Consider the following 27,658-nt stretch of genomic DNA (forward strand, 5'->3'; position numbering starts at 1 on the left):
CTAAAATCTCATTGATCCCAAAGTTTTCCAAGAAGGAGATTAAGAAGCTACAAGAGGTGGGGGCATCTCGAGATGAGAAAGGGCAGTGGACCTTACCAGATGGGAGAGAAATGATGGACCGGCCTATTATGAGAGAGCTGATGAACATGTTACACAGGGGGAGCCATTGGGGTCCTCAGGCGATGTGTGATGCTTTGCTAAAGGTTTACGGGTGTATTAGCATTTACACCATTGCTAAAAAGGTTTGTAAGAGCTGCATAACGTGCCAAAGAATTACTAAGATCAAGTTTTAAGAGAGTATGTGCTGGCCATGTCTTCTAACTTATCTTCTCTCAAGCTGAAAAGACTCCTAACCCAGACTCCCCGACTCAAGTTCTCGCTCACTGCTTCCAGCCTGGAGACCTGGTGTTAGTAAAATCCTGGAAAGAAGACCCACTCCAGCCCAGCTGGGAAGGCCCCGCCCAAGTGCTCCTGACCGCGGAGACGGCGGCTGGAAAGGGTTGGACTCCTTACACCAAAGAAGCTGACTGGGGGATCTGGGGACAAAACAGACTTGGCAGGTGTCCCAGGTGGCTAACCAACCCTTAAGGCTGAAACTAAAAAGAACCTAAAATGTTAACTTTCATCCTAACTATTTCACAGGCAAGTTGCAGAGAGCCCTAAGATGGGAAGGAACTCCTGGTTATCCTGTCAAACTAGTCATCAATATCACTAAAACATCAAGCCCCCAAACCATTAGGTTTGATTCTTGTGGTGACCTAAATGACCAAAGACAGCTTTCTGGAGATAATAAGTATCTCTGTCCTGGATGGACAAATCTTAATAGAATAAAAAAAGGCAAGTAGGCCCCATGTCCAAGGTAGAGCAGTGTTTGGTAGACTACCCAGTTTCAAGGGTGGACAGCCCCTCATGCAGTAGAAAAATCTTTAAAAAAAAAAAAAGCTCCGCTTAGCTAAAGGAATTCCTCCTGACAATTGCCAGAATAGACAGTGTAAACCCCTTTTATTAACTATACATAAACCTCAAGATGGACTCGGTGCGGATATCATTGGAGTATATCCTGTGGGAAGATTTGGTCTTAAAGGCAAGCCTTCACCCATAGTGGCCACCCCCAATCCTGAGGGAAATACTAAGCCAGAGCTTCCCCAAAATGACCCTAGACTAGTTACTGTAACAGAGATAAAATATCTAAAACAGACTCTTGAAATAGAGACAGGTTATGGAGCCACCAATGCCTGGATAGAGTGAGTTAAATTTTCAGTACTCGTTTTGAATAAAAGCGATTGTTACGCATGTGCTGCTGGATGCCCACAGGCGCAGGTGGTCCGTTCCATCTCTGCTGGGACACAGACCCCACTGGGATGAACTGCATGTTGGCGCTGTACCAGGACAAGGATGCTTAGAGAAATGAGACTTGCAAGGGCTTGTCTTTACTCTTTCATGCACTAAAGAAGTCAGACCAGAGGGCAAATCCCCTCTTTTTCCATAGAGAAGATGAATCACTCCTCATGCCTCTCTAGCAAGGGGAAGGTTTCAGAACTCCTGTGGGGAACTACTGACTTGTACCCATGTCCTAAATGTCTCTAAAGAGGGCAACTTCTCAAAATTACACATCCCCCGAGTGTATATTTGGTGGTACTGTGGAAAGGGAAGCTTGCGCTACTTGTTGCCACCCACCTGGACTAGGACTTGTGCTTTAGTCCAACTGGCCATTCCATTTACCCTGGCATTTCCACACCCAATGAAAAAAAACTTTTCATAGAAGTTGTAGATCATTACAAAGCACCACTTTAGCTAATGAATTAGCTGAAAACTGGCACCAGTGACCCTTTTAGTTGGAAAGATAGTTTGGAAAATAGAAAGGTATAGTTGCCTCTGTTTTAACATCGCTTGTTATAGTTGCCAGACTTAACTGCTGTAGGATGCTGTATCATCCCTTGTATAAAAAGCTTGACTCAAAAAGCTTATAAAGGCAGCCATAAACAAGCAAATACCTATGACCTATACCCAAAATAATCTTATTAGAAGAAAATTTGAACTATGAGGAAGAGAGTAAAAAGCTATTTAGAGAAATTTGAGAAAAGACCAAGCATAAATTAAAATACATTACTGGGAATAAAATCAGAAATTCTTAAATAAAAAGGGGGAAACTGTTAGGAAAGAGTATAAAACCTAAATGTGATTTATTCCCACTAAGATGTTTAAACATTTTAACAGTAAGATATTAACAAAGGGCCACGTAGCGGATGCTGCTCGGGCTGAGTGGGGGTGGGGGAATTGATAAGGGCCTGGCTATACCTGTTTGAGTTTTTTAAACCTACCAATAAGACAAATGTAAAGGAAAGATATAATGGGCTTAGGCGACATCCCGGGAAGACTGTGAACCCTGTAGTACTCAGCCAATGAGAAACCAGGGGAGGGACTCAGGTACTAGGAGATAAATTATTGGTGCCAAATTCCCCAGGTGTGCCTGCCCACTAAGACACCCGATCCTGCAAGACCGTCATTAAAGTCTCGCTCCGCTGTTCTCTTTGTCTCCATGTCCACTTAATGAATTTGGACCAGTAAATGTGTTTCTCACAGGAAGCAAATGTCTTACTACAGATTTTTCTTACCAACGTAGTGCCTTATAGTAGAAACAAAAACAAAAAATACTTGTTATACTCCTGAGTCACTGCCTTATCTTCTCTAGGAGCTTTTAGAGATCCCACAGATAAAGCCACCAAGATTCTCAACCAGATGAAACCTAAAAACTTTTTTCTTTCAGCCTGCTTATGTAGAGATTGGAAAACCGAAATCCAATAAAAGTTAAGCGATTTGCCATGGCTCTGAGAAATATTTCAAAGCAGGGGTGTAAGAATATATGGGAGAGCTATTCTGTTATACTATCTCCTCACCGCGAATTTTAGATGAACGGTCTGTTACCAAGACACAGCCAGACGCAAACTACAGGGAGGGCCCCGCCTCCAGGGCTGTCCGCGGCAGTGCCTGACTGGCGGCCGGCGCAGGGGGCCTCGTGGGGTCCTTCCCTCGGGTTCCCGTCGCATTGCCTGAGCGGGTGCGTAGGCGGCTTCCGGTGTGGGTGACGAGTGGTGGCCGAAGTAGGGGGACATCAAGGGACGCTCAGCCAGGGACCATGGCGGACGGGGGCTCGGAGCGGGCTGATGGGCGCATTGTCAAGATGGAGGTGGACTACAGCGCCACGGTGGATCAGCGACTGCCCGAGTGCGAGAAGCTGGCCAAGGTGAGGACGCCGGCTGGCTGTTGGCGGGCGCCAGGGGCTGAGTCACGGCGCCGAGCTGACTTAGGCCTCAGGGGGCCTGCGGGCTGGAGTGCGCGTCCCCCCACTGGCAGCCCAGCCCGAGTTGGGCCTGCGTGAGTAGGAGATCCCAGGTCTGGCAGGCCAGGGAGACTCCGCAGCCGCAATACGTCATTCATACAGCTTCCCAAACCCTCCCCAGGGCAGATGTTCACTTAATTCCCTTAGGAGGTGTGGACCCCTGGTACTTCTTGCCTTTTCTTGTATGCTGTTAAGTAGTATTCCAGTGGTTAAGGCCGCTTCAGCATTCAGGCTAGATCAGAGTTGAGTTGTATTGCTCTTGCTGAAATCAGTGTATGGCGTTACGTTTTTTAATGGGTTATGGCGATGTGCCTGGCCTTTGGCCAGGAGAAGAGGAAAGTGATAGTACGAAGGTGACTAACACGAGACCCGTCCTTAAAGAGTTCGTGTACGTAACGTATTCGACAAGTCACCCATGGTCGTGCTATACGAGTGTAAAAGTGTTACCGGAACACAGAGAAGGAAGCCGTCCCTTCCTGCTGGTGGAATAGGGGAAAGGTTTTAGAGAAGCTGACGTTCGTATTTGGCCTTGAAGAATGAGTACGGTTCGGATGGGAAAGAATCATCCCTGTAGCGGGAACTACAGAAGGAAGACACACAGGCACAAAAAGTGCAGGAAAACCTGAGAGGAGGTCAGTCGTTTAGCCCAATTGCTAGTCCCCATGGAATAGAAATTTAACTTGATGCAAACATGTGTCATGCCCCCTGCCAAGCGCCGGGCAACTTTATGTATTACTTTACATATAAAGAAACCAAGGCTCAGAGCTATTTGTCCAGTGTTACAGTTAGTAATAGGTAGAACCACGGTTTGCCTGTCCAGGATTCAGATGGTTGGTGAATCGGCTCAATCCTGGGCTGTTTGCTAAGGTTTACCCTCACACCTCATTAAATGCCTTGATCAGTCCAGCCACAAACATCTTTTGCTGTTTACCTGGGATGCCTTCAGTAACAGGATTGCTTTTGTTCCTGAAGGTGCTTACTGCATTAAATACATTACGTGTAACAAATTCAGGCGGGGAAGGAGTGTCAAGTAATACTTCACATTTAGTACTTACAAAGAAACCTCTTTAATGCTTTCCTTTTTTCCCAGAAAATAATTTAGTGGGGCTTTACTGAAGACAAAAATAGGGAAAGATGAAGTTGAAACACCTGTGTATCTTAGGTTCAGCAGACTTGATGAAAGGGATCCATAAATTCATCTCGGAGCTTTCTAGCAGCTAGTGTAAAGAAATATCATCAGTTACACAAGGCTTGGAGCACTCAAAACACCTACAGTGCCATGCAGATAACATAACTGACATTTACACAGTGCCAGGCCATATTTTAAGTGCTCACACATACTAACTCATTTGATCTTCACCTTAGCCCTTTGTGGTAGATATTAATATCCTACAGACAAGAAAGCAGTCTAAGAGGAGTGGAGGCACATGCTCCAAGGTCATACAGCTAGTAAAGTGGTGGAACCAGGATGCAAACCCAGGCAGATTGATTGTACAGCTTGTGCTTTCACCGTGCCATCCTGCCTGGTGAGCCAAGGGTAATGAAGACCTGAAGTTCTGAGAATCTATCTGCCCATGGAAAGGGGGCAGTGACTCTTCACTTCCAGTTAATCTTTGCCAACTGGGGATGAAGGCCAAGCCTTGTTAACTCTTCTGATTTGAGGAAGAAACCACGAATATATATTGCTTCTGTATTTAGACAGTGGACACTATAATGTTTTAAAATACTGTTTGAACCGATACCATGTAGATCATACAAAACATAACTGGAGGCCAAAGTTAGACCCTGAATCATCACTTTGGAATTAATAGATTGATAGTGTCTGCAAAGAAGAAACTGTTTGCTTTAAAGAAGTACAGCTATTTCTAGACCTGAGACTTGGTAGGAAAAAATCTTCCCTTTACCAGTTTCTTCTGGTAGCCTATCGTGTGCAAGACCTAGTCAGTGCTAAACATTGTGGAGAGTTTAAAGATTATTAGGCAAAGAAAGCTTGTGTCCTCAAATAGCTTATAGGCTGGTTAGAAAGAAATGTCATTACTACTAGTTCTAGTGATCAAGTGTATGGTATTTATTTAGGACATTGTTATGTTCAAGGCATTTGAAAAGATTTGCAAATTCAAATACCAAATGCCTTTTTAGGTATCAAATGGGTGACGAAATTCCCTGTTTAAAACAGGGAATGTTTGGGCTTGTTAAACTATGTAAAATGAAAGCGATCTGTATTTTTTTAAATGCCAGTGTGCCGGTTGAACAGTGTACGTATGGTTGTTTTTCTGGGGAGCAAGGATGAGGATTGGCAAAGTTTAAGCCGTTCGTTTTTTTTGTTTGTTTGTTTGTTTTTTGAGGAACATTATGTTTACTAGACACCCCCCCTTCACCGAGTCCCCCCAACAAACCCCATTACAGTCACTGTCCATCAGTGTAGTGAGATGCTGTAGAATCACTACTTGTCTTCTCTGTGTTGCACAGCCCTCCCCGAGCCCCGCCCCCACATTATACATGCTATTTGTAATGCCCCCTTTCTTTTCCCCACCCTTATCCCTCCCATCCCACCCATCCTCCCCAGTCCCCTTCCCTTTGGTAACTGTTAGTCCATTCTTGGGTTCTGTGATGCTGCTGCTATTTTGTTCCTTCAGTTTTTTTCTTTGTTCTTATACTCCACATATGAGTGAAATCATTTGGTACTTGTCTTTCTCCGCCTGGCTTATTTCACTGAGCATAATACCCTCCAGCTCCATCCATGTTGTTGCAAATGGTAGGATCTGTTTTCTTCTTATGGCTGAATAACATTCCATTGTGTGTATGTACCACATCTTCTTTATCCATTCATCTACTGATGGACACTTAGGTTGCTTCCATTTCTTGGCTCTTGTAAAAAGTGTTGTGATAAACATAGGGGTGTATCTGCCTTTTTCAAACTGGACTGCTGTATTCTTAGGGTAAAATCCTAGAAGTGGAATTCCTAGGTCAAATGGTATTTCTATTTTGAGCTTTTTGAGGAACCTCCATACTGCATTCCACAATGGTTGAACTAATTTGCATTCCCACCAGCAGTGTAGGAGGGCTCCCCTTTCTCTGCATCCTCACCAGCATTTGTTGTTTCTCATCTTTTGGATGTTGGCCGTCCTAACTAGTGTGAGGTGATATCTCATTGTGGTTTTAATTTGTATTTCCCTGATGATTAGCAATGTGGAGCATCTTTTCATGTGCCTATTGTCCATCCGTATTTCTTCTTTGGAGAAGTGTCTGTTCAGGTCCTCTGCCCATTTTTTAATTGGGTTGTTTGTTTTTTTTTGGTGTTAAGGCATATGAGCTCTTCATATATTTTGAATGTTAACGCCTTATTGGATAAATCATTTACATATATTTTCTCCCACACTGTAGTATGTCTTTTGGTTCTGCTGATGGTGTCCTAACAAGCTGGTTTTGATAGCTCTGACCATCTTTGTTTTTCTGGGTTGAGGCAGCATAAAGTAGATGAAATTTCAAAAACTATGTGAATGGATGGGAAACAGGAAAGGAGGAAGATATTTAGCCATAGGATGGTAGTGTCCCTCTAGTAGCATTGAGTTGTTTGATAGAAGAATCAGAAATTGTAAGCCATCAAGATCAACTGAATAAGTCAGGTCAGTTGTCAGTCCCTTCAGAGCATACTATTTACAAGGTGGGTGGAAGGGAAAGTACAATTAAGGAAGGACCAGCCCTGAAGGAACTTATATGCCTCTTAAGAGGCAGTACATGCACATCAACAACTACAGTACAAGTCTAAAGGGATGTACCATATCTTCGGAAGCAACTTCATGTTCTTGGCCAGGTGCAGGGCACTGAGCTACAGTGGTGAACAGTATAGACACAGTTCCTGCTCTTACAGAGTTTACTGTCTAGTGAGATTAGAGTAACAGTAAACATTAAAACAGAAAGGAGTTTGGGGTCCTTGCAAAGCAGAGAGTCAGTGAGCTGTTATAAAAGGGGGTGCTGAGTAATTATTGATTTTAGAGAGTGTTATCTGAGAAGTCTTTTTGAGAAGATGACATTAAATATTTCATTGATAACTGTAGACCAATGGCTCCAGAATGGTGTGATTCCCTCACCTGTAGGATGCAGTGCTTTAAAACCCTTACTTCTGGATTAAAATACCATGTGGTAGATTTAACTGTTTACAGTAGTTGATCATAGTCATATGACTAATGGTAATTGCAAAGTGCCAGGAGGTGACCATCAGGAAACAATATTTTTGCATTTTAACCATTTCTACACTACATTCTGTTGCCAGATAGTAACCATTTCCCTATGGAAATTACTTTGAGGCAAAGGAGTAATTTAAACTAATAATCTCTAAAGTAAGGTGACTGGATTAAATAATATCTAGCAGTATTTCCAGTTCTAAGACTCTTGAATTTTTTGTAATTCATTAACCTTTTACTTGGGGGAATTTATAATGTGTTCTTTGTTCTTTTCCTCTGATGGACATTTAGCCAGTATTTATTATACACATGAGTCTCTCCAGCTTTCAGAACTGGGTGCTCCCCTTTTCATAGGAAACATTGTTAAAATGCTAGTAATCATATATGTTTCAGGTTTAATTAAAATAAATTTGAACAGTGACTGTATAATACATATCCTGTTCTACATAGAAAATTCAGTTTCATAATTATCTTGGAAAATATGGAAACAGTATTTTGGAAAGTCCAAATATTATTTGTGCCCTTAATTCAAAAGCTGTTTAATTAGTTAATCAATATTTTAATTAAGGTATGGTTGATACATAATACTGGTTTCAGGTGTACAACATAATGATTCAGCAGTTAAGAGATGCTCACCATTCGAGTGTAGGTAGCCACCATTAGCATACAAAGATATTACAATATTCTTGACTGTATTCCCTGTGCTTTCCTTTTTATCCACGTGACTTATTTATTTTATAATTGGAAGCTTGACCCTCTTTATCCCGTTCGCTTATTTTGCCCATCCCCATCATTCCCTTCCCCTGTGGCAACCACCAGTTCTCTGTGTTTATGAGTCTGTTTTGTTTGTTCATTTGTTTTATTTTTTAGATTCCACATGTAAGTGAAATCATATTGCATTTGTCTTTGACTTATTCACTTAGCATAATACACTCTAGATCCATCCATGTTGTCATAAATGGCAAAATTTCATTCTTTTTTTTATGGTTGAGGAATAAATAGTCCGTTTTATAGATGTACCACATCTTCTGTATTCATCTATCAGTGGACACTGGTTACTTCCATATCTTGGCTATTATAAATAATGCTGCAATAAACATAGGGGTGCATATACTTTTTGAATTAGTGATTTTGTTTTCTTTGGGTAAATTCCCAGAAGTGGAATTACTGGGTCATAATGGTATTTCTAGTTTTAATTTTTTGAGGAGCCTCCATATTGTTTTCCATAGTGGCTGGAGCAATTTACATTCCCACCAACAGTGCATGAAGATTCCCTTTTGTTCACATCCTTGCCAAACTTGTTATCTGTTGTCTCACTGATAGCCATTCTGACTGATGTAAGGTGGTAACTGGTGGCTTTGATTTGAATTTCCCCGATGATTACGGATGTTCAGTATCTCTTCATGTGTCTGTTGGCCATGTGTATGGGTTCTTTGAAATTAATTTCTTTCACCAGTGAAGAGTAGTACTCACGTACTATGCGTCAATGTCATTAAAATCTAAAACAATTCAATAAGGAACAATTACGTTGGAAAACAATTTCCAAGTAAAACTCTACTCATCACATCAAATTCATTCATTGTTATTAATATCAATGTCTTAAAAAAAAGCAATTTGTGAGTTGTGGGTGGTTTTGTTTGTATCTAAATGTGTGTGGTTCCTAATAGGATGGCTTATTTATTCCTGAAGTATTATCATTTAGTTCTATATTATTTGAATTTTATTATTCCCATTTCTTAATATATGTTCCAGGGAGAATGTTTTGTTTTTGCATGTGAGAGAGAGGTTACTATCAGTTGACAAAAAGGGGCGTATTTCATTTGGATCAATATCTGCTTAAAGCATAACTTTTGATGTAGTGTGGGTATTCTCAGATGGTCTTCATTTCCTTGAAGCACAGTTATAATTTCAAAGTCACTGGAAAATTAAACCAGGGTTTCCTATTTTTTTACCACCAAATATCTTTTTCATTTCTCCTTAAAATTTCATGTTTTAACGTATTTGTTATGGTGAATTTATAAAGAAACCTTACATTTCTCCCATTTTTTTCCTCCAAAAACACATGACTGCCAGTTAAGTCTGTGTAGAACAAGGTAAACAGGTTGTTACCACACCAAGTTAATAAATTAGAATCTAAAAGATGATGTTTTTCTCAGTTGATGATTTTTCTTTAAATCGTTCTATATTCAGTTTCTCTTAAGCATTTTGAAATGATAAAAATAGGCTGTAGACCCCACATTGGGAACCGCTGACTTGTGTAATCCACTGGAGAAGCAGGGCTATCAAGAATAAGAGAAAAACAGAAGTCGTTACTGGGGTGGTTCTTGTCTTCTACATAGGCCATGGATTTTTTCTGTATCAGAAGCATCTCACATGTGTGTGTGTGTGTGTGTGTGTGTGTGTGGTTTCATTGTTCATTTTTATCTTTTGTTTTAGGAAGGAAGACTTCAAGAAGTCATTGAAACCCTTCTCTCTTTGGAAAAACAGACCCGTACTGTGAGTAGATTACAGTGAAAACCTCAATCACAGTAATTTAATTTAACATTGTTCCTTTAACTTTTAATATATTTTCATTCTTACAGGCTTCTGATATGGTGTCCACATCCCGTATCTTAGTTGCAGTAGTGAAGATGTGCTATGAAGCTAAAGAATGGGATTTACTCAATGAAAATATTATGCTTTTGTCAAAAAGACGGAGTCAGTTAAAACAAGTGAGTTCATGATTGCCCAAAAACTTAAAGAAGGATTTTTAGGAAACTTTTCTATGAACCTGTTTTAACTCTACCGTTAAGTCGACATTGCAACATTCTAAAGAGTTTTTAACATTTCTGTGCACGTTCTCATGACAGCTGTTTTTATTTTTGTTTTTTCTTCTATTTTTTACTTATTTGCATATTTTATAAAATTGTACTGAGAATGTTGATGCAGCTTTGTTCCATTTCCATGTTGCTCCATATCTTCATTTTTATTATTTTAAATGGTGGTGTTATAATCCTTAAGTTGCTAGTCTGTAATTTACTTAATCATATGTCTTTTATCAAACACTAGATATAACTTATTTTTGAGGCAATTTTCAGACACTATTTTGGTTACTCATTTTGCTTAAAGATTATTAAAGTAAGTTCTCTTTTGGTGTTTTGTGAAGCCGGATTTTCTTTACTATTTTTTCTTCACTATTTTTCTTTATTATTTTACTGTTTTCTTTACTATCCTTATTCTTCTGCTTAAGTTATATGTAAATGATCCTCTGTAGAAGTAGATACCACTTTTCACATTTATATCTTATCATTAAAATGCTATTCCCTGAGTAGCTTCTAGGGGTTTCATTTTTTGCTTTCAAGCTATAAAGTTAATGACATTGTAGAACAGGGTAGTAGTGAAACCAAGAACAGAAACAGGGTTCTTGTCCAAATTCCTTATTTTATTATTAGTCTGCTGCTAGGGTTAGAGAAGGTTAAATTATTTTTGACAAAGTTACTGTAATTGGTTTTCTTCCTTTTTAAAGATAATCTTATATACATTTAAAATTGTTAAGAATTAACATAGATTTAACTGAGGCAGTCTAGTTAATGTGAATGTGAGATTCATTTAAATTTGCCTTTTGGTGCTAAATTCGGTGGCTTGAGAGACAGATCATCACAGAGTTGTTGAGAGTCCGACATAGGGAAGCTGTCATCTTCCTTTGATTTTCTCAGGTACTTGCTTTCTATAAAACAGTTTTGAAAGGGCTACTTACTTAGAAGTCTTGGGGCAACCTGGATTAAATATTAAATATGTGTGTTATACAGTCTTAGTACAGTTCAAAGTATGTATCCTAAAATACAGATTTAATTTAATTTTCATAAAATTTCAGAGCTAGTAGAAAGGACTGTTTATTCTGTTACTTTTCTGAGGGAGAAACAAATTTATATGTAAGCCTCTTGGAATGTGAAGAAATGTGTAAATAACCTACAGTTCAGTACAGAATATAAATCACAAGTAACCATAGTACATTTTTAACAAGTGTCTTAACGTTGATTTTTTTAAAAAACTTGCACACATGCACATATTCAAACATAGCAATGTGTTGTTGTAAGTGACATAATAATATGCTAAGAGATGGGAAAGGAGGAAGAGAGAGTCTTTTATTAGGTTTATTAGGGAAGACTTCTTGGAGAAAGAAGTTTGAGCTAGTCATACAACTAATGACATAACCAGAACTGGAATCATGGCTACTCTTGTCTTCTAGCTGTGGAAAGTGCTTAGGGACTCAAAATACCTCTGCTTTTCCTATAATTACTTTTTACCTAAAACTTCTCTTTTTTCCTTTCGGATTTAGAAAGTAATGCTTTTCTTAAAATAATCTTTTCCAGATTACTTAAAGTTCATGGTTTCTAACTCATTGTCTGTCCCTTGAGCCCAGGGGATAAACTGCACTCCAGCCAGAAGTCACCTAATGACTTACCTACATTTTTTTCAGGGAGCAGCAGGACATTCACTTATCATTAGGAAATTGGTGTCATTGTTTTGTTTGTTCTGTTTTTTCTTTTACCCCATCTGATTTCTGTTAATGTAGTTTTTGCACAGCTTTTAGACTGACCATGTAGTATACCCTTCTAGAATTCATTGTTATAACTGGTTTTAGAGGGATCATATATTTTATGAGGTACTAGGTGTCCCAGAGCCTTGTACGTATTAAAAGTTATATTTTATAATCAAAACCCTAGTTTTCTGGAACTTCTGGGTCTCTGAAAAGCCATTTTTTTTTTTCAGATAATTAAAGGTCTGACCTGAGCTGCATGAGCATTAAATGTTTTTCAAGGAAATCTTTGTAAGATATACTGTGGTACTTTTTTTCATCTTGATGGAGCTATGACAGCAAGATACTACATGTACTTTTCTCTTATATTAAAATATGCTTAACATTTCCTTCATGAGAGTCCTAATTATTATTGCCAGTGATATGATACACTGTTTAGACTCTAGATTAGGACTTGGTGAACTATAGGCCATGGATCAAATCCCACCTGCCAGCTTTGTAAATAAAATGTTTAGAATACAGCCATGTCCATTTATTAGAGCATCTTTGGAGTTACACCCGCAGAATTGAATAGTTGACACAGAGACCCTATGACCCACAAAGTCTAAAAATATTTGCTATGTAAATATTTACCAAAATTTACAGAAATGGTTGGCTGACCCCTGACCTAGGTCATCAAATGTTAGAGCTGGAGGAGATGTAGTCCAACCTGCTTATATTACCTATGAGGAATCTGGGGGAAAGAGATGCTGTGACTTACACTATCACATTTTATTGAGGTGTGTCTGGGTGACTGTTTCTTCTCCCCACCCAGGTGATGGAACTGTTTTACCTTTTGCCTCTTCCACTGACACTTCTTCATTCACAGTATCCACTGGTCATGGCTTCACTGCTATCCAGCACTGTTGAACTCTGCTTTTCTCCTCCCTTTTATGTTCCCACTAAAGTGGAACTGGCTTTTTGAGAATTCTTCCATGCTTTTCTGCGTGGCTGCAAAAAAATCCAGCTAGCAAGCCTTCTAATAGACCTTGCCAGACATGCATACGTCTTCCACTTTTCCTTTTGTGTAATCAGTTCCCCACTTGTAGTGGGAGGGGTAAAATCTTTGCATCTCAGGTTTCCCCAACCTTTATTAATTTGTTACTGGGTATTCAGTACTACTTGGCTATCAGGGAGAGTTTGATGTTCTTTTAAAGGCATTTCAGTATCTAGGGTTACCTAGGAAGATCAGATTTGACCATAGTCCTTCCATCAGTAAAATATTTCCTTTCTCTGTATGAAGAATGAATCTTACTTATGAGTGGTTTTTATTATTTTAGGCTGTTGCAAAAATGGTTCAACAGTGTTGTACTTATGTTGATGAAATTACAGACCTTCCAATCAAACTTCGACTAATTGATACTCTACGAATGGTTACAGAAGGAAAGGTGAGTTTTCTGTTGGCATAATTCAAAGCAGTAAGTACTGTCTTACCTGTATTTGGAGATACTTAAATACACAAAATGTCATCACCTCAACTCAGCCAATATTTTTGTACCTTTCCTTCTCATATCTTCTTGTATGCAAATGAATATATTTAAACAGTGCAATCTTGATATATCTAGATTTTTCTGGGGATTATTGATCTTATACCAAATTTACCTGTGGTGCTAATGAATTAAAGGTAATACTCTTCACCCTGGCCTAGATTTGCTTGAAAAACCTGCTTTAGGCCAAGAAATGGAAGCAACCTAAGTGTCCATCAGTAGATGAATGGATAAAGAAGTTGTGGTAAGTATACACAATGGAATGTTATTCAGCCATAAGAAGAAAACAAATCCTACCATTTGCAACAACATGGATGGAGCTAGAGGGTATTATGCTCAGTGAAATAAGCCAGGTGGAGAAAGACAAGTACCAAATGATTTCACTCATATGTGGAGTATACGAACAAAGAAAAACTGAAGGAACAAAACAGCAGCAGAATCACAGAACCCAAGAAGGGACTAACAGTTACCAAAGGGAAAGGGACTGGGGAGGATGGGTGGGAAGGGAGGGATAAGGGCGGGGGGCAAAGAAAGGGGGCTTTACGATTAGCATGTATAGTGTGGGGGAGGCATGGGGGAGGGCTGTGCAACGCAGAGAAGACAAGTAGTGATTCTATAGCATCTTACTGTGCTGATGGACAGTGACTGTAATTGGGTGTGTTGGGGGAGACTTGGTGAAGGGGGGAGCCTAGTAAACATAATGTTCTTAATGTAAAAAAAAAAAACCGCTTTAGGATAGCCAAGGCTTCACTCTAATATTTAAGTTAGTAGGATATATGCAGTGTAAGGTTAGTCTTCAAAATTCCACTGTCTTGCCAGAATCTGCTTGTATTTCTTCTGATGCCCCACCTTTTTTCCCCCTAATCTCATGTTTCTCTCAGAAGGGCAAGTATGAAGTGGTGACTGTAGTGAATATGTTTCCTTCTAGATTTTGTGGTTTAAGGATGAAAACTGAGCCCATATTTAACTTACTGGGTCTTTGTAAATGTTTACTGAGCACCTCTGTTGTGCTAGGTCCAAAATGAGCAAGACGCTAATCTGTACCTCAGAGAGCTCCATCACAGGGACAGTCACTGTGCTGTGTCATGGCAGTAGCAGTGCGCCTGCAGCTCCCTATAGCACAGAGGTAGGGATTGATCGGCTCCGGTGCCCAGATGCTCAGGTACCAAAACGTATGTGATGATGGAACTGGCTTTTTGAGAATGAAAAGAAATTCTGCAGAGCCAGAGGTTAGGGGGAAGGGCCTTTTAGACATGAGGGAGATTATATCCGAAGATAGCAAAGTAAGAAACATGTGGTACATTTAGGGAACTTTAAGTAGGTTGTTACTCTTGGAGATTAAGGTTTTGATGGGTGGAGGGGGAAAGGGAGGAGTGCTCCGGAGCAAAGGCTGAAGGGGTAATAAGCAAGCCTAACCGTGAATATTAGTTCCTAAGGCTACTAGGCTAGTTATAATTTGAAGTTTAATTTGTTGGAAATTATAAATCCACTGATGTTACTTATAGCTATAAAAAGTGCTAGTAACTTTTGTACTTAATAGCAAGGTCAGATTTTTTTTTTTTTTAAAGAAAGTAACCTTGAATTTAAAGATAAATCAGAATTAGAGTACTGGTTGAAATGTAGATACTGGTCTACGATATGTTCTTTCTAAAGTGTGTTTTCAGATAAATCTTGAAAGGTACTTTCCATTTTCTGTGTCATTTATGTAGCTTGTGGTCCTGTTACTCATTAAACACAGTGATTTCATATTTAAGTTCTCAAAGCAAAGCTGCAACATATGGATAATGTTTTATACAGACATTTTCTTAAAAACTGTGATTGTGAAGTGTAAAATGTCACCCAGCTCTCTGTACATGGAAGTCAAACTACACAACAACCTCAAGATAACTACTCTGAGACCTCGTTTGAGTAATAGTTCAGTTTTACCTTTTAAGTTTTAACACATTTTTATAGAAATTTTGATGATATAAATTTCTTGTATTTGTAGATTTATGTTGAAATTGAGCGTGCTCGACTGACTAAAACATTAGCAACTATAAAAGAGCAAAATGGTGATGTGAAAGAGGCAGCCTCCATTTTACAAGAGTTACAGGTAAGGTACATTTTAGACTGTGTGACATCATATTAAGCAATATTTTCCTGTGGAAATAGCTTATTTGAGCACCTGCACTTTTTTCTAAACTATCAAGATCAAGAGTGAGTGCAGTAGAGTGTAAGGTTATTCATGTAGCTGGAAATTGTGTAATTATGGCCCCAGCTAGGTTTAACAGCTAAAAAGATTTAGAAGAAAAGTTAGAATCAACAAATTAGTCTTGATTTTGTGCATTTGTACATTTTAATTCTCTTTAGAATTTAAATAAAATCAGTGATTCATATACTATGAATCAGAGATTTGCTGTTGACTGTTAGCTTTGTACTAATGCATATTTGATTGGTGGTCAACTTCTAGGCTAAACTGGTTTAACAAAGAAAAACTGCCTAATAGTTTGCCATATTTCAGGGCAATTTTTAAGATACCTTAAAATGGGACAACAAAGAGCCAAGAAATACAAGAAAAGCCTATAGGCTCTCACCAGAAAAATGCACCTGAACTCCTCTCAAAATTTTGCATATTATTTTGGCACATCAAGGATTAAGTTTAATTGATTATTCTAACTTTTCAGTTATGAAGGGAAAAAATAATACTGGGGGAATCTTGTGTGCTGCCCATTGTCTGTTTTTTTTTTTCTTAGCATGTCCAATTCTCTGTATACTTTTATCTCATTAATGTTCACACAATAGTCTTTATCCCCATTTTTCAGCCAAGGAGGCTGAAACTCAAATTAGTGACTTGCCTAAAGTCTTTGCCCAGAAATGGTGGAGTTTGGATTCATACTAGTTCTGTTTGACTTCAAACTCTTTTCTTTTTAAAAAAAAATTAAAACACTATTTTTTAGAGCAGTTTTAGGTTTACAGCAAAATGGAGTGGCAAGTGCAAATAGCTCCCATATACTCCCTGCATCCCTGTCCCTGCCTGCCACACCATCTCCCTGGCCCTCAGCATCCTGCACCACAGTGGTGCATTAGTTGCAACAGATGAGCCCACACATCATTATCACACAGTCCGTAGTTTACATACAGGGTTCTACATACAGGGTTCACTCCTAGTGGTGTACTTTCTGTGGGTTTGGACAAGTATATAATGACATGTACCCACCACTGCAGTATCATATAAAATAGTTTCACTGCCCTCTGTGCTCTGCCTAGTCAACCTTCCCTCTCCCTAATCCCCATAATCACAGTCTTCTTACTGTCTCCATAATTTTGCTTCAAATTCTATTTTTTAACCAGGAGGATGACATGCCTCATGAATTAAAATCCCCTGTGAAATACTCTTGACAAAAAAATTAACCTCCATTATATAAAGCTTCTAGGTTTAACTACTAGTTTACAGATTTTACCAGGGACAGAGGAGCCTGTTAAATGTTAACACAGATAACATAGTGAACAAAATTCAGACTCTAGGGAGGTATAGGATGAGTGACTTGATTTCTTCAGTAAGTAAATGGAAAGGAAAAAAGAGCCCTAAGAAACATAGCTACCAATTGCAAAGTAGGAGCCTTATTTGGATTCTGATCCAGTCAAAATTCAGGACTATTTTATTTTTTAACACTTCTGGGGACTGGACTAGATACTTGGTGATACAAGTAATTTTTAGGTATGATAATTTTTTTTTTCAAAGTTTATCTTTTAGAGATACATACTGCAATATTTACATAATATTGTCTGAGATTGGCTTCAAAGTTATGGACACATGGAGAGTGGGTGAAGATATATAAATGAAACATTGGTGGTTCATCGTATGTATTTTTATTTTCCTTAGGAAAAAATATAAAATAGTGAGATAAAGACATTTCACAGACCAAATAATGATAATAGTAATAATAGTACTAGCCTTACTTCATTCTACTTTGTAAATATGTCATTCTGCATTTTACAAATTCATTTGTAATATATGTATACCAAATATAAGAAATTTTTTTCATAGTATTTGCTATAATTGATTTTCTATATTGTATTTGTATCTATCTATTACAACTCTACACTCTACATCCATTAGGAGTCATATCAGCCTTATTACCTGAATTTCAGCCTTATTACCTCTTTTTTATATAATGGTTTCAACTATTATATAAATAGTCTGCAACCTGTCTTTTTTATATTTAGAATTACAGTCTCCTTATTAACCATTTGGAAAATGCAAATTTAAACCACAAGATGCCACTATCTGCCTATTAGAATAGTAAAATAAGAAAAACACTGATGATACCAAGCAAGCACTGGCAGGGAAGCAAAGCGAATGGCGCTCTCATGCATTGATGATGGGAATGCAAAATGGTGTGGCTGCTACAGAATACAGTTTGGCAGTTTCTTACAAAGTTAAACACATGTTCACCAGATGATCTAGCAGTCCCACTCCTGGGTACCCAGGGAAAATGGAAACTTAAGTTCACAAAACACTAATTTCAGAGTAGCTTTATTAGTGTTAGGCAAAAAATGGGGTCAGTCCAGATGCCCTTCAGCTGGTGAATGGATAAACTGGTTTGTCCTTGCAATGGAATACTACTTAGTCTGAAAAAGGAATGAACTATTGATATACATGACAACTTGAATGAATCTTAGTATTCAGAGCATTATGCTGAGTGAACAAAAACAGACTCAGAAGCTTGCATACTGTATGTGACATTTCAGTCTTGAAGAGTCAGTCCTGTAGTGATGGGTGACAGATCACTGGTTGTCGGTTTATGAGTAGGGGAAGCATGACTATAAAGAGGTCGCATGAGGAAGTTTTTGGGGTGATAGAACTATTCTATATCTTGATTGTGATGATGGTTCCACAAATCTATACATGTTAGAATTCATAGAACTCTATACCAAAAGAAAAAACTCTGTTTTACTGTATAATAATTTTTTAAAGTTATAATTTCCTGGAGAAAACTAGCTTTTTATATCATTGTCAACAGTCTCCCAATATGAGTGAAGGATCTTATTATTTGACAAGGGTGCATATTTTAATACATTTACTTTTGTTGAAATTTTTAGAAATTACTAAATATTGTAAACTTACTTGGGGACTTACTCTGCTAGGTGGAAACCTACGGGTCAATGGAAAAGAAAGAGCGAGTGGAATTTATTTTGGAGCAAATGAGGCTCTGCCTAGCTGTGAAGGATTATATTCGTACACAAATCATCAGCAAGAAAATTAACACCAAGTTTTTCCAGGAGGAAAATACAGAGGCAAGCAAATTTCTTTCTACAAGCTAACTTTAAAAATGTTTGGAAAAAAACATAAACTCCTATTTATTTTGTCAACTTGTTTTTCAGAAATTGAAGTTGAAATACTATAACTTAATGATTCAGCTGGATCAACATGAGGGTTCCTATTTGTCTATTTGTAAACACTATAGAGCAATCTATGATACTCCTTGTATACAGGCAGAGAGTGAAAAGTGGCAACAGGTAAGAATATATTCTTATACTTGACATTGATACTTATTAGGAAGAATTATATTTTTAATTTGTTTTGAAATAACTTTAACCAGTAATGATATGCAATTGATTGTTTTCTGTTCCATGTATTGATAATTTAACTTAGCTTATTCAAATGAGTTGTGGAAGTACTCTAAATTATTTAACACTTTTGAAGAAGTATAAGCTTATTGTTTAAAATATGTATAGCAGGTTACCTGCTAATAAAGGTTACAGATAAAGACCTAGTATTAGTTTGGAAAATTGTTCACAAAAACTTACTTTAAACAACGTAAATGTGTATTCCACATTTATGCTGTTAACTTATTAGTAAGAACTTTCTTTATATGTTTGTCATCCAAAAATATGTCAGTCTAGGGAGTAATTCAAATTAGCAAAGATTTACTATAGTTGTTTCTTACAATTATTAATATTAAATACTTTTTATCAATAATTATGACTTATTAATGATTCTATTCACTGTATTATTGTATAATAATGTGTAATAGTAAAGAACACTAAATATTTTAAAACTTAATATTACAGAAAGACATGAAAAGGACAGCCTGGAAAGATGTTTATCCCTTAAGATATTTGAGTACAATATTGAAAATGATTATATACAACTATTCTGTGATTTTTCAGTTCCTGCCAGTTTACCTGTGTCCTATCTTGTATGTAATCTATTGTGCTGCACAACTTTTTTAGGCTCTGAAAAGTGTTGTCCTCTATGTTATATTGGCTCCTTTTGACAATGAACAGTCAGATTTGGTTCACCGAATAAGTGGTGACAAGAAGTTAGAAGAAATTCCAAAGTACAAGTAAGTACTTTTGTAATTAGTATAGCATATCTCAATAGAAATTTCATTTTGAAAGGAAATTGGTTAACCTAAGTATATACTTTTAATTGGTTGCTGATAGACTGTATGAAAAAATAAAACTAGAGATAAGAAAATGGTGAGATGTTATTTAGCTCTGCTTTAGAAATGAATGTAATGAGATTGTAACACTTCATTCTAGATCATTTATCAACTAGAAGTTGTATTTCAGGCTCACCTTAGCAGCTTTTGGTTAATTAACCATTTGATAGTTTTATCATCAGTTTTTCGGGGCTTTGTGATTTTCATAAGCATGTACTTACATATTATGTAAAACAGACATAAACCTCACAAGCACAAAAGCTTTTGTTTTTTTGAAAGCTATTTTTCTTTCATCTGTTTCATTAGTAAGTTTATAGTTATTCCAGAGATTGGAAAATAAAATACAGGAGAACTAGCAGAATGTTAAGTAGAGGAATGCTGCATTCAGAATTACTGTGGGAAAATATGGCAGGGAAGTAGATAAAATAATGATCAACTTTTGCCTTGTTCTACAAATATACATTTATAAAAATGGTCTGTTGACATTTAAATGTTTGCTATTATATTAGATGAAACTTAAATTTTACAGATTTGGAATATTAAATTTTACACAATTTACAGGGATCTTTTAAAGCTTTTTACCACAATGGAGTTGATGCGTTGGTCCACACTTGTTGAAGACTATGGAATGGAGTTAAGAAAAGGTTCTCTTGAGAGTCCTGCCACTGATGTTTTTGGTTATACAGAGGAAGGTGAAAAAAGGTGGAAAGATTTGAAGAACAGAGTTGTTGAACATGTAAGAATCTGGCATGATAGAGATGACAACTTAGAAGTAAACTTTTGCAAATTTGAGCATAAACTTTTAGTTTTCAAGTTTGGCAGTCAAGTGTTTCTTTTAGATGTTATGCCTTTTAATTCTTTGCTTTAGGATTTTTTTTTCTATGCATACTGTAGTGATATAAATTTGTTGCTCAAATGTTTATTGTTATTTCCCAAAGTGTATCAGAATTTATCTCATTCCTCTTGTCTTCTCCCTATTTGTAGCTTTTCAGAAAAGATAACTGTGTTTTAGCATGCTTTTTTTGAGAGGCCCTCTCAAGAATTGGAAATTGTACAGCATAAAACTAGAAGGAATTTCTTGAGAATGTGTGAGATGGATGGGGGGGAGAGGGTGGTTTCTATATGATACTCACTTGGTGGTGTTGGAAGTGGGAACCTGTCTTAGACCTGACCTTTGATCTTCTTGGTGTCACTACAAATGGAGTTCTGTCATTATTCATTCACATAGCATCCATTCATCATGAGCCTTCTATGTGATGGATACTACAAATTGCTGAGACACCTGTGAGAATAAGACATGGTCTCTACCTTCAAAGAGCTTAAGAATAAATCATAAGGAAGGATGTATTTATAAAAGTATTATGGTACAAGTAGAGTGGAACTTAAGGGAAGAATTTATTGGTTCTACCTGGAAGAGTCGTCAGACCAGATGCATAGGAATTGACAGAGGCGGTAGAATTTGTAGGAACAGTAAGTGGTCAGCAGGGAGGCAAAGGAGGGCCATTGCTTTAGGCCACAGGATCGGTCTGAGCGAAGGGCATGGGGCCCCAAACCAGCAGAGGAACTTAGAGCCTCCAGGAAAAGGGGTCAGTGAGGAAGGTGGTCAGAGAGGCAGAAAGGGTCTGGGTCTTACAGCTGACGCACCCTAGTAGTGAGAACTTCTAATTGCGAGGATAATGACCAGCTTGTGTTTTACAAAGACCCCTCTGGAAGTAAGTATGGAGAACGGGTTTGGCATGGAGATGGGACTCGTCAAGTGAGAGGCTATATGAATCAAGCTATATGGAATTAAGGCCGTGGCCAAGGGATTCAAGAATGGGTGGAACGAAAGTATTTTAAGGAAGAAAATAGAATTCAGTCAATGATAAAATTAAAAGGATGAAGGAAAAGATGGGGTCTAGAATGGTTCTTATGCTTCCTGAGAGGTCAGTGTTGCCGTCAACCCTGATACAGACGGAGGAGGTACAGCATCTTCAGAGATGGGTTTGTTTTTCTCCCCACTGTTCCCTCTTTTTCCTTGTGAATGCTGTTGTTTTGTTACTAACTTTAAGAGTAATAAAGGGAGGTCTCTAACTTCGCCATTTAATTTCAAGTTACCTTTAGTTATGAAGCAGTGTTTTGAGATGATCATGATCATTTTTTGAATTTTAGCCTTTTAAACAGTTGTATCATAATTAGAAAAGCTTAACTTTAGAGTCTGGCATTTAGCAAAAATATTTTAGAATTTTTAACCACTAATTTAGTGAAGGGAAGTCTATATTCTTACTATATATATTTAAATAGAGTTGTGGAGAGTATTCAGAATAACTTACAAATAATGGCAAACACTGAAATATCTAAATATTTCATTTTGTCATTGGAGTTAGAATGGGCTTCATTCCAGTAGTGGGCTGTAGAAAAATAAGAGCTCTCAGTCTGACATTTTAACCAAACCTATTTGGGTGTAAAAACAAATGGACTTCTAGCTTTCCTGACAACTATTTTTTGTCCTCCTTTGCCCTCTATCATCTCCCCAGAATATTAGAATAATGGCCAAGTATTATACGAGGATAACAATGAAGAGGATGGCTCAACTTCTGGACCTTTCTGTTGATGTAAGTAGTAAACACCACTGTTAGAGTTGTTTGTAGCTCTTCATTTTGAATATCTGTCGACTTGTAAAATCAAATGAGAAAATCATTTTTTAATTATTAATTTAAGTTTAGGTGATAGGAAGTTTCCCCAGGCTGTCTTGAATGCCCAAAAAATAACCTAAATATCAACCTTTTAGTTACATTAATACTACATATACTAGTTAAAATCTTCACTTATGTAAGTTAGTTTTACATTGAATTCTAAGTCCAGGGTATGTGTTTCTATAATAACTACGTCTAGGTTCCCAAAAGTGAACTCTAGAAATAAAAGATGTCAGGGGACTTGACTGTGGTTCATCTGAAAAGGTGCCAGGACATGTGTGGGAGGATCCATATTGTGTTCAGGTCCAGGTTCATGTTGATAAACTGCACAGTACCAAAGAGATAAAGTTAAGTGAAGTATATAGAGTGGTCTAAAAGCCATGTCTGTTACGAGAAGGAATTGTGACCGCCTAGGAGAAAGAGAAGAGCTGTGGGTTTTAGGATGGGAAGTCTTGACCGTTGGTTGGTTAGCTCATTTCTGGACCACAGGTACCAGAGTCCTGAGCAGTAAAGTGCCTTGACTATGGCTATGCAGTTGCCAAGGGGCCAAGCATTTGTTCTAACATAGCATAGTGAGTGTATACAGGTATGCTACTGCCTTTGAGAGGGAGACATGGTGGAAAAGGATGGGTTGCTGTTGGCAGCAGGCTCTTGCCTGTGCCAGCAGTGCCCAGGTTCACAGTCAGCCCTGACTGAGTGAACTCAGATTCCGTTCATTCCCTAGACTCACACTCAAGTAAATGTTATTATGGGAAATCAACAGTTGGCTAACTATTAATAATGAATTTTAGCCCTGCATATTCTTGGGTGAAGAGTTTAGAAAATGGTTTTTCCCAAGTTTTGTTTATCATCTGTAGTTATACTGTCTTAATCCAGTTTGTCTTTCTCTTTTGCAGGAGTCAGAGGCCTTTCTATCAAATCTAGTAGTTAACAAGACCATCTTTGCTAAAGTAGACAGGCTGGCAGGAATTATCAACTTCCAGAGACCCAAGGATCCAAATAATTTATTAAATGACTGGTCTCAGAAACTGAACTCATTGATGTCTTTAGTGAACAAAACTACACACCTCATAGCCAAAGAGGAGATGATACATAATCTACAATAAAGATCTCAGCACCCTTGATGCTTTTAGAAAAGAGTTAAAATTGGAAGTCCTTTTTTTAAAAAAGACTGTTATGGTGTATATGTTGGGCTTGTTTTTTGTTTTTTCCTATTCTCAGCTACTTTGTCTAAAATTTAAGAGATAGTGAATATGTTTAAGGCCCCTTTCAACCTTTCAATGCCCTAATTTCATTATTAACTTTGCATTTACAATTGGTGCAAAAATTTATTTCTATTATTTGAGTACTCAAAAAAATTGTGTCATGACTTACCCAACATGTTTTTCTATCATTTGACATCTTTTTAACTTTTATTTGTTTTCATTCAGCTAACACCCATCATTATAATAATAAAAGCAGTATATGCACATTTATGTTCTATTGTTACCTGTGTTTTGGAACATTTTGTCGGGCAGTGATTTAAGTGTTTTTTAAATAAAATAAATTCTGTTGTAAAAATACTGATTATTTAGTAGAATTTAAAAAGCATCATAGAACATACAAGAACATTTGGGATAGAGCTGTGAATTGTGAAGAATTTGTATTTTAGTAATGTGGCAGAGAATCTAGACTGAGTATGCATAGAGCGATCTGGTAGGCTATTCACTTTTTATTTTTAGTCAAACTGGTTTCGATTGCGGGAGCTTGATTATTTTTACCCCTTTTCTCTGACTTGACCAGCTGTTCTGTTAAACAAAATCAAGTGATATAGCATTGACACAACTTAAAAGAAAGTTGTTTTAATGTTATTTCTTTGTGGCTTGAACTTAGAGGTCTAATTACATCATTAATGCTCAAATTCATCATGTTTTTGTAGGAACTTAAGTAACATTTTATGAATACTGGATAACAACCTAAAATGCTTTTTAAAATGAACAAAAAAAAAAAAGACTTCAATCACCCTCTTAGCAAATGGTGTAGTGTTTACATTTTTTTTACAGAAGGAAAGTAGTCTTACTGTCAAAAGAAACATCTGAGGTCAATATGAGAAAATTTTGGAAGTTTTTAAATTTGATTTATTTCAGGGAAATAGAAAAATGACACAATGTTAGGTTATTTAAAATGATGTTTAAATGAAAGTACTAGATATACTTTTTTAAAAATGCAAATGAAATGAGGGGGAACGAAAACATTGTGGAAACAGCATTTCTCATAATTCATTTTCTGTTTAATGGTTACTAAATTGTCCTATTTCATGATCCCAGGACTGGGAACAATTGTGGGACCTCTGCTATTTACTGAGTCATTGTGAATAATAACATAGTATTAACCTAATTTCATCCTTTGGAAATTTAATGTATTGGTCACATGAATAACATCAACATCTGCTATCACTTATTTTTAAAAGTCTAACCAAAACAATGGCAGGTTCAGAAACATTAGAAGTTCACACTAGCAGTAAGAATATGGTTTGGATTTTCTTTTGAAAAAAAAGGATAGAAAATAAAAACATTTTGCATTGTTAATTTATAAATCAAATTAGAGCTAATTTGACTCTAGCTTCTCATTAACTCACTAACTCATTTTCCTTGTACTTGTCAAATCTAGACTAAATGGCCAAATAAGTTGCTGTAAAGATCTCAAATACTCTTCTTTGGCCTTTATTTAACATGCTCACCCTCAAACAAAGCTTTGGGCCATTTGTAACTGTCTCAGTGACCAAATTTCATTTGACTTGATTCACAGCTCATCCATTTCTTGTTTTCTCTGTACAAGCCAACTTAAGAGTTACTACCAATTTCTTAGTGTTAAAAGGAAGACGCCATCAGCACAGGGCAGTGAAATATTCAACATGTTCAGAACCCCAAATCCTGCCTTACATTTCTGACCCAAACTGGCATTCATGAAAAGGATTGAACCACTTTGTTTTAAATATGGCAAAGATAACACTTGACTCACTATCATTTTCATTAAGTTACTAAAAAGCAGGAGAGGTGATAAGCCACTGTTCTGTTTTTGTTTTTTAAATGAAATACCTTGAACCGTCTTACTTCTATATAATTTATGTTTTTATTTTAGAGTTCAATAGCTATTTCTGTAATTATCCTCAATTCCCATATGCTTATTAAATCACTGAAAAACTTATCTTTAAAATTGATAACTGTTCTGTTCTATCTCTTGTAAGTGTCAAATGTATGATAAAAACGTATTTTAAATTGTTTTCAGCTCCTGGATATAGCTGCAATAAAAGCACTAATTTGTGGGTATTTAAGAAAACATGGAGAATAAACTCAAACTTTAAAAAATCACTTTCTTTTCAATGCTCTTGCTGTTTAAACAGAAAGCCATAGATGATCGTCATTTTTCTTTAAAAATTATGTTCTTTCTAAATGTGTTTTTAAGCAGTGGGAAAATATCGTACACAGCTGGGGAGCTAACTGGTTGGCTTTTTTCCCACTGAATTCTTTTTGATTTGGGGTTGTTGACTATCTGTGCGTTACTGTATACCCTTAAATCAGTGGTTCTCCAACTTGGAGCATGTCAGAATCACTGGTGGGGCTTGTTAACAGTACAGATAGCTGGTTTCATTTCTAACAGATTTCTGAGTTTGTGCTGGACCATAACTGCACTTTGAGAAGCACCCCTCTTCACGACATTTGCAGTAAATGCTACAACTATGTTGGGTTTTTTAAAGATCTTTGTGAGAAAAAAGTACTGAATAAACACAGACATCAGAAAATTTGGGCCTGTTCTACAGTGTGATACTTTTGTTGGTTTTAAAAGCCGAAACGACTAGCTAGTGCCTGTTTTTTAGTCTAGTGATTTTGAAGGGTCAGTTTTATCCCACCTGAGATTTAGATGTTCTTACTTTTTGAGTGGGTATGTAACAAGTTGCTTAACTTAGAGCCTTGTATTTACTATATTGAAAGAATTGAATGACAGCTATTTAAAGATTGCAAAAGTTTGTTATGCTATTTTTCTCTCCATAATATTAGGAACCATGTTTCTCTGTGTGTCCATCATTTCTGTTACATAGTAGAAACAAAGATTTATTGAGTTAAATTGTTTCCTAACCAGTTTTCTTAACCCTTTGTTATAGCTGCTGGGATTTTGTTTCCATCAGTTCCAACTTTATATTCTCCTGTAAGCTTATTTCAGTGCCCTTAGTTACATTCACAATGGTGTACAAACACCACCACTATTTACAAAACTCACCACTCCAAACAGAAGCTCTGTAATCATTAAGCAGTAATTCCCCAGCCCTTGGGAACTTCTAATCTACTTGCTCTTTCTATGAATTTGCCCACTCTAGGCATTTCATATAAGTGGTCATACAATATTTGACCTTTTGTGCCTGGCTTTGTTCACTTAGCATGTTTTCAGGCCCATCCACTGTGTAGCGTGCATCAGAACTTCATTCCTTTTTATGGCTGAATCCATTGTGTGGGTATATGTACTGCATCGTGCTGTTCCTCATCCATGGGTGGTCTCTCGGTTTGTTTCTACCTTCTGGCTGTTGCAATTAGTGCTGCTGTAAACATGGGAGTATGAGTATCTGTTTGAAGTCTAGGTATATCTGCATAGTGGCTTTAAAAAAAAATTCAGAGGAAATTGTAACGATTGTGTAGAGAGGTTCTTTATGCCCTTCACTCAGTTTGCACATTGGCTTTTAAAGCCAAAAGGATGTTTATGTACAAATGAATGATACGGTAGACCAGAGAGGGACCAAATGCTGGCAGAGCTGTTACTATTTTAAGTCTTATCACACTAAGCACAAAGACAAATTCCACAAAAACTGCTCTCTTGTACCTACTGTCAAGGGGGCGCAGAGTCAATGGAATAGAATTACTTGTGATCAGAGTTATCAGCTATGTTGAGCTTGTTTGGTGAATAACCACAGTAAATTAGCATTAAATACAGACACTGCTTTCATAGTAGATTGTC

General features: G+C 37.2%; 1 protein-coding gene across 1 annotated transcript; it reads left to right on the top strand.

Annotated features, from left to right (window-relative positions):
• The first annotated feature begins 3,051 nt into the window (after positions 1–3,051).
• On the top strand, positions 3,052–26,022 carry PSMD12 (proteasome 26S subunit, non-ATPase 12). The gene is made up of 11 exons (XM_017652793.3): positions 3,052–3,244; positions 9,961–10,020; positions 10,107–10,235; positions 13,363–13,470; positions 15,557–15,661; positions 18,697–18,846; positions 18,934–19,068; positions 19,786–19,898; positions 20,559–20,733; positions 22,514–22,591; positions 23,569–26,022. Exons 1-11 carry the CDS (start codon positions 3,137–3,139, stop codon positions 23,776–23,778), a joined length of 1,371 nt encoding a protein of 456 aa, XP_017508282.1. The 5' UTR covers positions 3,052–3,136; the 3' UTR covers positions 23,779–26,022.
• The last annotated feature ends 1,636 nt before the right edge of the window (positions 26,023–27,658 follow it).

The sequence above is a fragment of the Manis javanica genome, chromosome 4 (assembly GCF_040802235.1).
Source record: "Manis javanica isolate MJ-LG chromosome 4, MJ_LKY, whole genome shotgun sequence".
In the NCBI taxonomy this organism is placed as follows: Eukaryota; Metazoa; Chordata; class Mammalia; order Pholidota; family Manidae; genus Manis; species Manis javanica.